This window comes from Ipomoea nil, unplaced genomic scaffold, assembly GCF_001879475.1.
Source record: "Ipomoea nil cultivar Tokyo-kokei standard unplaced genomic scaffold, Asagao_1.1 scaffold3025, whole genome shotgun sequence".
In the NCBI taxonomy this organism is placed as follows: Eukaryota; Viridiplantae; Streptophyta; class Magnoliopsida; order Solanales; family Convolvulaceae; genus Ipomoea; species Ipomoea nil.
In genome coordinates this window covers 903,059-916,875 of record NW_017619453.1, presented here as the reverse complement: position 1 = coordinate 916,875, position 13,817 = coordinate 903,059, and the positions used below count along the sequence as shown (strand labels likewise).

At 38.4% G+C, this 13,817-nt stretch overlaps 1 protein-coding gene across 1 annotated transcript; it reads left to right on the top strand.

Moving 5' to 3' along the window:
• The first annotated feature begins 454 nt into the window (after positions 1-454).
• Positions 455-13,001, top strand: LOC109163430 (histone-lysine N-methyltransferase ATXR3). Its single transcript, XM_019312174.1, has 20 exons — positions 455-703; positions 863-3,188; positions 3,321-3,377; positions 3,470-4,645; positions 4,885-5,249; positions 5,906-6,406; positions 6,485-6,585; positions 7,647-8,700; positions 8,792-8,863; positions 9,670-9,780; positions 9,926-10,026; positions 10,330-10,429; positions 10,530-10,625; positions 10,885-11,052; positions 11,130-11,255; positions 11,351-11,404; positions 11,553-11,803; positions 11,886-11,994; positions 12,104-12,406; positions 12,506-13,001. The coding sequence occupies exons 2-20, from the start codon at positions 1,007-1,009 to the stop codon at positions 12,680-12,682; spliced, it is 7,104 nt and encodes a 2,367-aa protein (XP_019167719.1). The 5' UTR covers positions 455-703; positions 863-1,006; the 3' UTR covers positions 12,683-13,001.
• Positions 13,002-13,817: the final 816 nt, after the last annotated feature.

Below are 13,817 nucleotides of genomic sequence, written 5' to 3'. Positions count from 1 at the left end.
AAAAGCCACTTAATAGAAAATTAGTGGATGAAAAAAATAACTTCATAGTGAAAAATTGCTAAGGTATAATTGAGAGGAGAAAAATATAATTTTTTAATAATTTAGGGATGAGAAGGGTAATTTTTTAATTTATAATTTGATTATTATTATTATTATTATTATTTTATGATGATAATAATAATAATGCGTTATACATATTTATAGACGGCGATTTTTGTTTTGTTATGTTTTTTTTATTATCCAGAAATTTAATTTTTACTAATTAATCTTATTAATTTGGTAAATTGAACCATATTGGCATGCATCAGTTTCTGGGGAAGAAGTAGCAACGGACAAGGGTAACTAACGTAAATTCACAGGTTTTTATCTTAAATCCCAAAATAACCTTTACAGACCTATAAAACGAGAAAACGGGAATTAAAATAAAAAAAAAAAAAGGAAGAAAATTATATTTACAGGGAAAGGGAGATTCGTCATCAGCTATTCTTCTTTCTCTTTCTCTCTCTCTCTCTCTCTCTCTCTCTGAATCAAGAAACAATCTTTCGATCCAGCGCGCGTCTTCTCTCTGCGTTTTTTCTTTCTCTTCTCTCTCTCTCTCTCTCTATCTCTTCGAACTGTGCGATTCGACTTGGACTCAGCTCGGACTCGGACTTGACTCGGTCGTCAATCTCTCGACTCGCCGGGAGCTTCGCCAATTTCACTTGTAAGCCTTCATCTCCAGATTCAAAACCCTAGTTTCCCAATTGCGTTTATTTTCGTGTGCGTAGTTTAGCAATTGAATTGGATTTTTTCATGTTTAAACCCTACATTATTGGGGACCGGATTTGGATTTTGATGTGCTTTGTTTACGATGGATTTCTAGGGTTTTCTAGCGGAGGAGAGTTGGGATTGGTGAACTGGAATTCTCGCGTGGAAGTATGAGCATCTTCAGCCCTGGCGAAGGAGGAGACAATTCGTAGGGTTTGGTTTTGCCGGGTTTCGGGGGAGGGATAACTCTGACCTCTCCATGGGCAATGGCGGAGTTGCATGTGTGCCTTCGCAGCATATCATGGACCGTTTTTCGACTTGTAGAAGCAAAAGCAATGGCACCAACAACAACAACAAAAAATTCACTTCATCTACTACGCCTTCAAAGCTCGTGAAGGCTAATGCGAAAATGAAGCCACATAAAGAAAAAGGAGGTGGGGAATTGAGTGGGAAAAGTGAAAGTAAAGAAGTTGAGAGTAATGGTGATGCTGTGAGTGATGAAATTGAGGAGGGTGAACTTGGTACCTTGCCTGTTGAGCATGAGGTCCTGGTTTCTGAGAACCCAGTTCAGCGTAAATATGAAATAAGGAGTGAAATTGAGAAGGGAGATGTTGTGGTTGACAAGTGGAGAAGAGGAGGGGAGGCTCAGAAGAGTGAGTTTGCCAATGGGAAATGGCGGAAGGGAATGTCTAGAAGGAGCGAGGTAGATAAGAATGACCGTGGCTATGAATTGGAGAAAGGTGAGTTTGTACCTGATGATAGGTGGCGAAAAAGCGAAGTCCTTGCAAAGGATGATTACAGCTATCCAAGGCCACGCAGGTATGATACCTTGAAGGACAAGGGTTGGAAGGGGGAGCTTGAATGGACACCACCTCCTACTACCAAGGACAAGGGATTGAGAAATGATTGTGAGTGGACGCCACCTTCTGATAAGTATTCTGGTGAGAAAGAATTCAATAAAAGTGGCGGGGTTCAGCATGGGAAGAGGTCTTCCAGATATGAATCTAACTGCATCCAAGAGAGGAATCCACGGATCAGCTCTAAAATTGTGAACGAGGAAGCTTCCTTCAAGAATGAGCTCAGCAATGGCAAAACGCATGCAAGAGAATACTCATCTGGCAATCGTCTAAAGCGTCATGGAACTGATTCAGACAGCAGTGACAGAAAATACAGGGGTGAGTATGATGACTACTCAAGTTCTAAATGCCGCAAACTTTCTGATGATGGCACTCGTTCTACATACTCAACAGAGCACTATTCACGCCGCTCTGTGGAGAGATCATACAGAAATGCTTCTTCTGGTCGAGGCTCTGCCTCTGAGAGGCATTCCTCCAGAAATTATGATTCATCTAGAGTAGCCCGTGATAAGAATAATGAGAGTCCACATCATTCTGAGAGGTCCCCACACAGCCGGACCCGCCACCTTGATTACCGGGATCGGAGCCCTGCTCGCCGTGATAGGTCTCCATACCATCGGGGTCATCATGATGATAACAGCAGATCTCCATATGACCGCAGTCGTCATTTTGATCAAAGGAGGAGCCCCAGTTATTCGGAGTGGTCCCCACAAGATCAAGCTCGATATAATGATCGTAAGGACAGGAATCCTAATTTCCTGGAAAGGTCCCCACGTGATCACGGTAGGTCCAGTAGTTATAGGGAAACATGTTGGAAAAGTGGGGCAAGCGAGAAGCGAGAGAGTCATGTTGAAGGTAAACAGCAAGAGGAGAAGCCTAGCCCTAAGGATCCCAGTGGAAGAGATGAAAATGTTTCTGTGAAAGATTCTGAAGATAGAAGCTATCCAGACAACAATATTGGCTCAACTGACAAATCTACTGTGCAACTGATCCAAGGGGAAGAATCACCTCAATGTCCTGTAGTGGGTACCGTGGACTCTCTGATGGAAAATGGAGTTGTGGAGGAGGTTGGTTCCATGGAAGAAGACATGGACATATGCAATACACCACCACATGCCCCTGTGGCTGCAGATGCAGTGTTGGGAAAGTGGTACTACCTAGATCAATTTGGTGTGGAGCAAGGACCTTCGAATTTATGTAACCTGAAAACACTTGTGGAAGAGGGCTTTCTTGTATCTGATCACTTCATCAAGCACATAGATAGTGAGAGGTGGGTAACTGTTGAAAATGCAGTTTCCCCAATAGTGAGTGCTAATTTTCCCTCAATTGTTTCAGAAACTGTGACCCAATTGGCCAGTCCTCCTGAGGCTCCTGGTAATATCTTGGCAGATAATGGTGAATTATCACAAACTGGCTTCCAGCCTAGTGAATACACGATTGATAAAGTTTCAGTGCCAGCATTGTGCTCTGTAGACAGTCTCACTGCATCTCATTCTTTTGAAGATCTTCATATTGATGAAAGGGTTGATGCATTACTAAAGGGTATTACTGTTATCCCTGGAAGGGAACTTGAGGCTGTTGGAGGTGAGTAATTTTTTTTTTTTCTTTTGGTATTATTCTGCATATATCATCTTTATTCTGTGACATCTGTTCTTAGACTTTCCATCTTCATTCTTCTTCTTAATTTCTTCTCCTTGTTCTCCTGTTGTCACACAGAAATGCTGAAATTGAGTTTTGAGCATGGAGAATGGGAGAGATGGAGTGGTATTGAAGGTACTTCATTTTCTGGTTATCTTGGTTTTATACATCTTTTTGGATTACCAGTTTTCAGTTCATTATAATTGACTTATTTGAAACATGCACAGGTTTCACTTGGCACCAATCTCATATAGGCGACTACTCTGATGATAGAAGTGGTGAGGGTGTGTCTGAGTCTTTGCCAAAAGAACCCGCAGAATTGAGGCCCTCTTTGGCAGCATTATCTGATGTAGATAATGTATTTTCCTACACTGACATTGATGAGTGGTTTTCTGGACACTGGTCATGCAAGGGTGGCGATTGGAAGAGGAATGATGAAGCTTCTCAAGACAAATCATGGAAAAAGAAACTTGTTCTAAATGATGGGTATCCTCTTTGCCAGATGCCCAAATCTGGGAATGAAGATCCAAGATGGCACGAAAAGGATGAATTGTATTATCCTTCACAGAGCCGGAGGCTTGATCTACTTTCCTGGGCTTTTACCTCTCCAGATGAGTGGAATGATTGTAACCCTGCAACCAGATCTGCTCAAATTAAGCCTGCCAGTCTTAGGGGTGTGAGGGGAATGGTCCTTCCTGTAATCAGGATAAATGCATGTGTGGTTAAGGACCATGGCCCATTTGTGTCTGAGAGCCGCACAAAGGTTAGAGCAAAGGAAAGATTTCCTCCCAGGTCTGCCCGGCCATATTCGGTGAGTCGTGATTCAAAGGGGTTATCTGAAGAAGGTTTTTCTTGCAAGAACATGCAAGAAACAGATTCACATGGTACCCACAAGAGTATCTTGCCCTTGAGTATACCAAAAGATCACATTTGCACAGCTGATGAGTTGCATTTGTCAATTGGTGATTGGTACTACCTTGATGGTGCTGGGCATGAAAAAGGGCCTTTTTCATTTTCGGAGTTGCAGGTATTGGTTGATCAAGGTGTCATTAAGAAACATAGCAGTGTCTATAGAAAAGTAGATAAGATTTGGGTTCCAGTTAGTTTTTGTGTTGAGACTCATGATCAGTTGAAGGTTCGCCAAAAGAATCATGCAAAGTCAAAGGACATTTCTGGAGCCACCCTTTCAAAGTTGAATGATATGGTAGGTGGAAGCAGTGGTGTTTTGAGTACATTTCATGCTCTGCATCCCCAGTTCATTGGGTTCACTCAAGGTAAACTCCACGAGTTGGTAATGAAGACTTACAAGAGCAGAGAGTTGGTTGCTGCTATTAATGAGGTCTTAGATCCCTGGATCAGTGCTAGGCAACCAAAGAAAGAGTTGGAAATCTTTCAGAAATCAGGTATGCACTCTGTCTCTTTATGGCCTTTTCTTCATTCTATGAAGTTATTTTTTGTGGACATTATTGCAGCTCTTTTCATCTTTACCATACCTCATAAATAGCTTGAAAAGGAACAATTTCTTTAATTTTAGTTCCTGTTCTGATCCACTGTGACTATTGGTTACTGAATAACCTTCTTTCCCTTGTGTTGGGGGCATGTTATTTATTTATTTATTTATTTATTTTTGCCATTATCCCAGATCAATTTCGTGCTAACAAAAGAGCCAGGATTGATGGAAGTGAAGACGAGTATGAATTGGATGATGATATATTAACCATTAAAGGGGATGAATGCCCATTTGAGGATTTATGTGGCAATGCAACATTCAACAAAGATACAAGTACTGAGTCCCAACTTGAAAGGCAGAGCTGGGGGTTGCTTGATGGTCATGTACTTGCTAGGGTGTTTCATTTCCTTAAAGCTGATATAAGATCTCTTGTTTATGCTGCTTCTGCTTGTAAACACTGGAGATCTGTTGTAAAGTTCTACAAGGACATCTCAAAGCAGGTTGACTTGTCTTCTGTTTCTCCCCACTGCTCAGATTCCATGATCAGCAGCGTAATGGTAATTTCTTCTTTCATGACACATGCTCACACATATCTATACATTTTTTTAATCCCCTTATGTCTGATTCGCAGCATAGACAAGGAATTAAGTTTCAGTAATTACTTTTTTGCTTATTCTTTTAAATAGTATCTTATAATTTTTAAACTTGGCCTTTTGTGATTGGTATAACTTTTTGTGGTTTCTAAATATATAAATTTTATTAGCTAATTGTAAGATAACTTGATTCAAGATTCATTAACTGAACCGGACACATAAAATGGGACTGAGGGAGTATAGTATATCTGCTTCTTTTTTTTTTTTTTTTTTTTTTTTGAACCCTTCATTATTTATATTAATCTGTGTGTGTTTCTGTATGTATATATGTTAGTTTAATGGGGACTTTGGTTGTATCACTAATATTCCTTTTCTGTTTCTTAATTCAACAAAATATGGAATATTATTCCTTATGTATCCTTAAACAAAACTAAAGAATGGAATAGCATTCAAACTCCATTCCTTCTCTATCTGATTCTTTTTGGAGTCCTATTACCATCCGTTCTGCTTTCATTCCATGAACCAAATGGGCTGCTAGTGACAGATGAACTTGGAGGGTTTTGATTGCTTGTTCAGGTTCTTTGTTTCATTTGAGACTAATCTACTTTTCTTGTTTTCAGAATGGTTATAATGAACAGAAGATTAATTCCTTGGTTCTACGTGGCTGCACCGCTATTACCTCTAGTATGCTTGAGGATATTCTTCAGTCATTCTCCTCATTATTGACTATAGATATTAGAGGTTGCTATCAGTTTGAAGATTTGTGTCTTAAATTTCCAAATATTAAATGGATCAGAAGCCAGGGTCAAAGTTTGAAATTAAAATCCCTCAAGAATTTGGCTGAGACATCATCTCGCATAGATGAGTCAAGTGGGCTTAGAGACTATTTGGAAAGTTCAGAAAAGAGAGACTCGGCCAATCAGTTATTCCGTCGAAGCTTGTATAAACGTTCAAAAGTTTTTGATGCAAGAAAGTCCTCTTCCATCATGTCCCGAGATGCCCATTTGAGGCGCCTGGCAATGAAGAAGTCTGAAAATGGTTACAAGAAAATGAGGGAATTTCTTGCTTCAAGCCTGAAGGAGATAATGAAAGAAAATGCCTTTGACTTTTTTGTTCCAAAGGTAATTCTCAATCTGTTTTTCTGCAAGTTGAAACTTGCATTATAATGCTATTCTTACCCTTCCTTTTGGTCCCTCCAGGTTGCAAAAATTGAAGAGAGAATTAAGAGTGGATACTATGGCATCCATGGGCTGAGATCTGTCAAAGAAGATATTAGTCGGATGTGCCATGATGCACTAAAGTAAGTTGCTCATATTCAAAGTTTTTTAATGCAAAAAGTGCAGCTAACTAGCTAAGCAAGAGTGATATGGTTCTGCCTTTCTTTAAAGCTCAAAGCGGGACACAAAATGGCAAAATTAAATTTTATAATCTAGAATGATATATAAATGGTTTATAATGCAAAATTTAAGACATGCTACAGGTGACATCATTTTATTACAATCCATGCATATTCCATCCTTAATCGTCTATTTATATCTCCATTAAGCAACTTAATGATTGCTTTTGACAAGTGTACAAAATTCTACAATTAACTAATAAAAAAATAATCATATTATCATAATATTTCATTATTCATCAGTCATTAATATTTTTCCAAACACAAGTGTCATTTTGAATACATATTAATGAAGCATCATAGTTAGTACATTCTCTAAACAAAACATATTGAATGCATTAATTAATTAAGTTTTAATTTATTTAAAAAAAAAAACATTGTCTGGAGTGTGGAAAGCCCCACTGCCCACTCTTTGTGAGTGGGCAGGAGAGACGAAGAGTGAACAGAAGCAAACAATGAAGAAAGAGAGAAAGAAAAGCACAGCGATGAACAACAGAGAATAATGGAGTCATGTGCAACCAACAAAGAATACCTGATTTGTGAACTTTGAATGTTGTTGGCCATTGGAAACTTAAATTGGAGCCTATAGGTTTCTTCCTAAGGTGTGGGTGACCTTAGGTGAAGTAATTTTAAGTTTTAACCCCAAATTCCTCAAAATTTGTGTTGAAATCACACAATGTATAAAAGTGTGCTTTGCACATCACTAGCTTTGGACTGAAGTGGTCACTTTGGTCCACTTTCATATATTGCTGCACTTTGTTGAATTGAGACAATAAGCCTTTGATTGCTTAAGTGAGGAAGTGGTCACTTTTGACAAGTGAGCTCATTTATTGCATTTTTTTTGATGTGTTAAATTCTTTCTTTTTGATTGGTGTACTTGGAATTCATGTATTACTCTATTTATTTAATGCTCTTCAAATTCAAGAATTCTAGACCTCTCCTCACCTTTTATTCTGTTGGTTCAGAGTGAAAAATCGGGGTGATTCCAAAGGAATGAATCGCATTATTGAGTCATTTATATGTCTTGCTACGAGGTTGGAAGAAGGTCCAATATCATTTTATAGACACGAGTCACCAAGAACATCAAAGGATGGCTCACCTCCAGGGTTCTCATCCACTACTTCGAAGTATAGAAAGATTCTCAATAAAGCCAGTGAAAAGAAGTACAGTAACGGTAGTAATGGACCTAACTTCGTTAATGGTGTATCTGACTATGGTGAATATGCTTCTGATCGAGAAATAAAAAGGCGCTTATCTAAGCTGAATGTAAAATCATTACGCTCAGGGAGTGAAACATCTGATGGTTTCGACCAATCTTCTGATGAAAGCATGACTGATAGTGAGAGTTCTGCTTCAGAAACAGAAAGTGATTTGGAACTACGATCAGAAGGTGGGACTTTGGAATCTAGAGGAGACACATATTTTACTTTAGATGATGGCTTTGATTCCTTCGTTGATGATCGTGAATGGGGTGCTCGAATGACTAAGGCAAGCCTTGTTCCTCCGGTTACTAGGAAGTACGAGGTCATTGATCATTATGTTGTTGTAGCTGATGAAAAAGAAGTAAAAAGAAAGATGCTTGTTTCCCTACCAGAGGATTATGACGAGAAGCTTAATGCCCAACGGAACGGCATAGAGGAGTCTGATATGGAAATTCCTGAAGTCAAGGATTATAAACCTCGAAAGTGTCTTGGGGATGAGGTGATAGAGCAGGAAGTATATGGGATTGATCCCTACACTCACAATCTTCTGCTTGATTCCATGCCAGAGGAATCTGATTGGCCTCTCCTTGATAAACATATATTTATAGAAGATGTGCTTCTACGAACTCTGAACAGGAAAGTTAGGGACTTCACAGGTAGTGGCAACACTCCTATGATTTATCCTCTGAAACCTGTCTTTGAAGTGATCCTTGAAGAAGCCGAGGGAAATCAGGACAAGAGAACTGCAATACTATGCCAGGTCATCTTGAAGGCAATTGATAATCGTCCCCAGGACAATTATGTTGCTTACAGAAAGGTGAGATGCTTAAATTATAGTGAGTGGGTTTGCTACGTCATTCTTGACAATATTAAAATCTTTAAAGAACTTACTGAGATGTGTTAAGCAGGGACTTGGAGTGGTTTGCAACAAAGAAGGTGGCTTTAGCCAGGAGGATTTTGTTGTTGAGTTCCTTGGAGAGGTAATGATGCATGAACTTGATTTCGATGGAATTTTCTTTCTTAGTATGATTAATGTCCTTATTCAATGTTTTGTCATTTACTATGCAAACGTCAGCCTTCCATGTTGGTTCTTTCCCCTATAAAATAATGCTTGCTACTTAGAGAAAATGTATATGAAAAAAGAATAAAAGATATGTGAACTCATCTTCTCTCATAATGTGACTTGTTATGATACTTAATTTTTTATGCTGGCAGTTCATAACAAATTATTTTCCAGGAAATCTATCCATCCTGTAATTAGTTTCAACTTTGTTATTTCAATTTGACCTATCATGCTGTTGTATATGCTCACTAGAAATCATTAGCCCTTTATTTCTGGGTTAATGTTTTTGGGACCTTCTCAAAACATTAAATAGAACTTGTGATTTCTAGGACAAGGGAAAGAGACACTGGTTTGCTTTAGGAACATTTCTAACCTACATGCATCTTCTCCCTTATTCTCTCAATGGATTGGTGGAATACAGTGAAAAATGTATTAGATGCCCCCTGCCTCTAGGTTCTATAACCTTTTCTATCTTGGGGGTGGCATATTTTGCTCAATGATTGTTATTTTCAGAATTTTCTGATATTCTCCTATATATTTTTGTGCATAGAAATCAACCAATATCACTAGAGCTTCAATTTTGTAAAATTATGTATACCTCCAAATTTTTATTTTGCTATCATTTTTATCTTTTCTCTTGTTTTGCTCCATGCTGGATGATATATGGTGGTTCTGTGATTTTATGCTCTGTTTCTTAACTTTTTATTGTCCCAACCATTATAGGTTTATCCTGCATGGAAGTGGTTTGAGAAGCAAGATGGCATCCGATCATTGCAGAAGAATAACAAAGATCCTGCCCCAGAATTTTACAACATATATCTCGAAAGGCCAAAGGTACTTCTAGATATGAAATCCTGTGATTGGGAATTACTTATATTTGTCTTTTCTCTCTCTCTCTCTCTCTCTCTCTCTCTCTTATTTGTGCTTTGTTTTGCTATTGTGGAATGGCTTCAAGGTATTATCATTTTTTGCTTTATAGGGTGATGCTGATGGGTATGATCTAGTTGTTGTCGATGCAATGCACAAGGCAAACTATGCAAGCCGAATTTGTCATTCATGTAGACCTAACTGCGAAGCAAAGTAAGTGGATATACATGCATCATATCCATCTTATTGTTAGTAGGAGTTGGACTATCTTGCTTATGATAAAGAAAAGTTGTGGCTATGTGGTGCATTCAACATTGTAACTTAAAACTTGTATGATATAATCTTTGGCTAGAGAGAGGTGTTATGTGAGCTCTTGCATTCCTCTTGTTTATATTAATTGACAAGGAAAGGGAGGCCTTCTTTTATTTACTTTTCCTGGCGATAATATTTTATTGCGTGTGTTAAGTTGGGAAATTGACCAATTAATGCCTTCAATTTTACTTTTAAAATGAGCAGAGTAACTGCTGTTGATGGTCAGTACCAAATTGGAATTTACACTGTGCGCCCAATAGCATTTGGTGAAGAGATCACCTTCGATTACAATTCTGTCACAGAGGTGTGTTCTTAATACACGTGATGCTTAACTTCATTTGAAACAAAATCAATTATTTGTATTTGATCAAGTGTCTTATGGTGGTTTCTCATGATAAATCCAGAGTAAAGAAGAGTATGAAGCTTCTGTATGTTTGTGCGGTAGCCAGGTCTGCCGTGGGAGTTACCTGAACCTTACAGGTGAAGGGGCCTACCAAAAGGTAAATATTTTACTACTCTAATTCCATAATGTGGCTGTTTATGGTCCTTTCACCTCATGCTTTAATTGATTCGAGTAGTAAACAATTTATTTTTCAGAGAGAGAGAGAGAGAGAGAGAGAGAGAGAGTGTGTGTGTGTTTTTTTTTTTTTTTTTTTTTTTTTTTTGGTTTTGGTTTAAGTTTTTGTTTGTTTAGGGCATTGTTTACTTTATTTGCATAGTGTCTCGTTAGCTGTTGTCATCAGGTGATCTTCTGTGCAGGTTATAGAGCAGTATCATGGAATACTTGATAGACATGGGCTGTTGTTGGAGGCATGTGAACTGAATTCAGTTTCTGAAGAGGACTATATTGACCTGGGCAAAGCTGGGCTTGGAAGTTGTTTACTTGCGGGGTTGCCAGATTGGTTGATTGCATATTCAGCTCGTGTGGTATGTATCTAGTCTGTCCAAATCTTACTAGTGGAATCAGATTGGAGTTCTTTCTAAGTTATTGATTTTGGTTAAAGGTGAGATTCATCAATCTTGAGAGGACGAAACTTCCTGATGAGATTCTTAGGCATAATTTGGAAGAGAAGAAGAAGTACTTCTCTGAGATTTGCATGGAAGTGGAGAAGAATGATGCTGAAATTCAGGTGAATATTTCTGCCATTTGTTCACATCTTCTTGTCCCAGCCCCAATTTCTGCATCTGTTTAGACATTTATGAGTTTTGTTTATTGATGCTACAGGCCGAGGGTGTTTACAATCAGAGGCTTCAGAACCTCGCTCTTACTCTTGATAAGGTAGCTAGCATACTCCTTCCCAGTTGAAACCTTTTTATGGTCATCTATATTTGCCAAGAACTTCTTAAGCTTCTGAAGCTGCATGCTTTTTATAGAGTAAAAAGGGAACTATGAGGTTTAGTTATTTGACATTATGGATTGTTTGCAGGTGAGGTATGTAATGAGATGTGTCTTTGATGATCCAAAAGAAGCCCCTCCTCCATTAGAGAGGCTTAGTCCTGAGGCAGTAGTCTCTTTCATCTGGAGAGGAGAGGGATCACTTGTAGAGGAGCTTCTTCAATGCTTGTCCCCTCATTTGGAAGAAAGTGGGCTGTTGTATGACCTCAAGGCCAAGATTCGTGCTCGGGATCCATCTCGGTCAGGTGACATTATCAGGGAGCTTAGGAAATCTTTACTATGGTAAGTAGTTCTTTGACAAACTTAGTTGGGTGAAGATTTTTGAACTTTGAGCTGATAGATGATGCTCACTCTTTTTCCTCAGGTTGAGGGATGAGGTCCGGAATCTACCATGTACATACAAATGTAGGAATGATGCTGCTGCTGACTTGATTCATATATATGCTCACACAAAGTGCTTTTTTAGAATAAAAGTGAGTTCTTGTTTTTTATTCCTTTTGTTGTTTACATGAAATTCTAACAAACATTTTCCCTCGAGGAGAATTACCAACTTGTGTTATTGTATCTTGTCTGTTACTACAGGAATACAAGACTGTAACCTCTCCTCCTGTTCACATCAGTCCTCTTGACCTTGGACCCAAGTATGCTGATAAGCTAGGACCCGGTGTGCACGAATATTGTAAGACATATGGTGAGAATTATTGTTTGGGGCAATTAATTTATTGGCATAATCAAGCAAATGCCGAGCCGGATAATAGCCTAGCTAGGGCAAGCAGGGGTTGCTTGTCATTACCCGAAGTTGACTCTTTCTATGCAAAAGCCCAGAAGCCTTCACGGCAGCGTGTTTATGGCCCCAGGACAGTCAAGTTTATGCTATCGAGGATGGTAAGCAGTAGTATTCATTCTTGAACTTGTTCTCTTCCACTCAACATAATAATTGTTGCATGGTTTAACTTGGAGTCAATTCTGGTAACAATTTTGCAGGAGAAGCAGCCACAGAGAGCATGGCCGAAGGATCAGATATGGTCATTCAAGAGTAACCCAAAAATTGTTGGCAGTCCTATGCTAGATGCGATTTTGCACAAGACCTCCATAGATAGGGATCTAGTGAACTGGTTAAAGAACCGACCCGCCATTTTCCAGGCCACATGGGATCGATGAAATTTTGCAGGCAGGCAGGCATTGGGGAGAGGCAGCATGAGGCTTGTTGTTAAGGTGTTTGATTGATTAGGGTTTGTTTTTGCTTCCTCATTGTTTGATAGGGTAGGCACTACTAGTCAGAGAAAGGTCCCCTTTAGTCAGGGTGTGGGTTATTCCCGGCCTTGTGCTGCTTCCATTGTCTATTCTTGTGTACAGTTTTATTTCTCTATTTTTCATTCTTTTTTCACAGTTTTATAATATGTAATTCTTCATCAGTTAGGGGTAATTCTGTTTTAATTTCTTTCTAAATTCTAATTCAATGAAAATATCACGACCAAAAAAGATAACAAAGCAACATTTTTCTCCCTTCTGTTTGCTGTTATTCCTTTTTTTTTTTTTGTCCTTAAATAAAGTTCTACACTGCCAAACGAGCCTGTACTCCCTTTAGTTGCCAAATATGGCTAATCAACAGTACGGTTGCCAGCTTCATCATTCCTTTTTGCTGATCTCTGCAACTTGCATCTCCAACTAAATACCAATTATACCCTCCATTTGTACCTCAACCTTGTCCTTGTCCAAAAGAATTAATTTCACTTTTGGTCTCATGACTTTTGATGTTCTATCACTTTGGTGCATAATTTTAAAAAATTTTCAATTTTGGTGTGTAACTTTGCTATTTTTATTAGTTTTGGTCTTTTGACCAAACTAACGGTAAAATGTTGTCAGATTTTTTATTTTTATGAGTAAAATTGCAGGGAAATATCTTCAATATTTAAACAAAATCATTGTAAAATCATATCTATAGATTTTTGATCAATGAGAATAATGAGGAAGATGAACAATAGCGTTAACGACTGGCAAACCCTCCTTTTTCTCTTAATATGATTTTTCTTTTGTTTAAATATCGAAGATCTTTCCTTGGGCTTGGGATGATGATTTTGTTCCTAAAATATAAAATCCGGCAATATTTCACTATCAAGTTTGACCGAAAAGATCATAACTGATAAAAATAACAAAATTAGGTACAAAAATTAAAAAATTTTAAAATTGTGCACTACAAGTGATAAGCCTCAAAAGTCTTGGGAACATAAGTGAAATTAATTCTTGTCCGAAATTACGCCAGAGCCGAGCCACGAGCGAATCGCACTATCCGTTG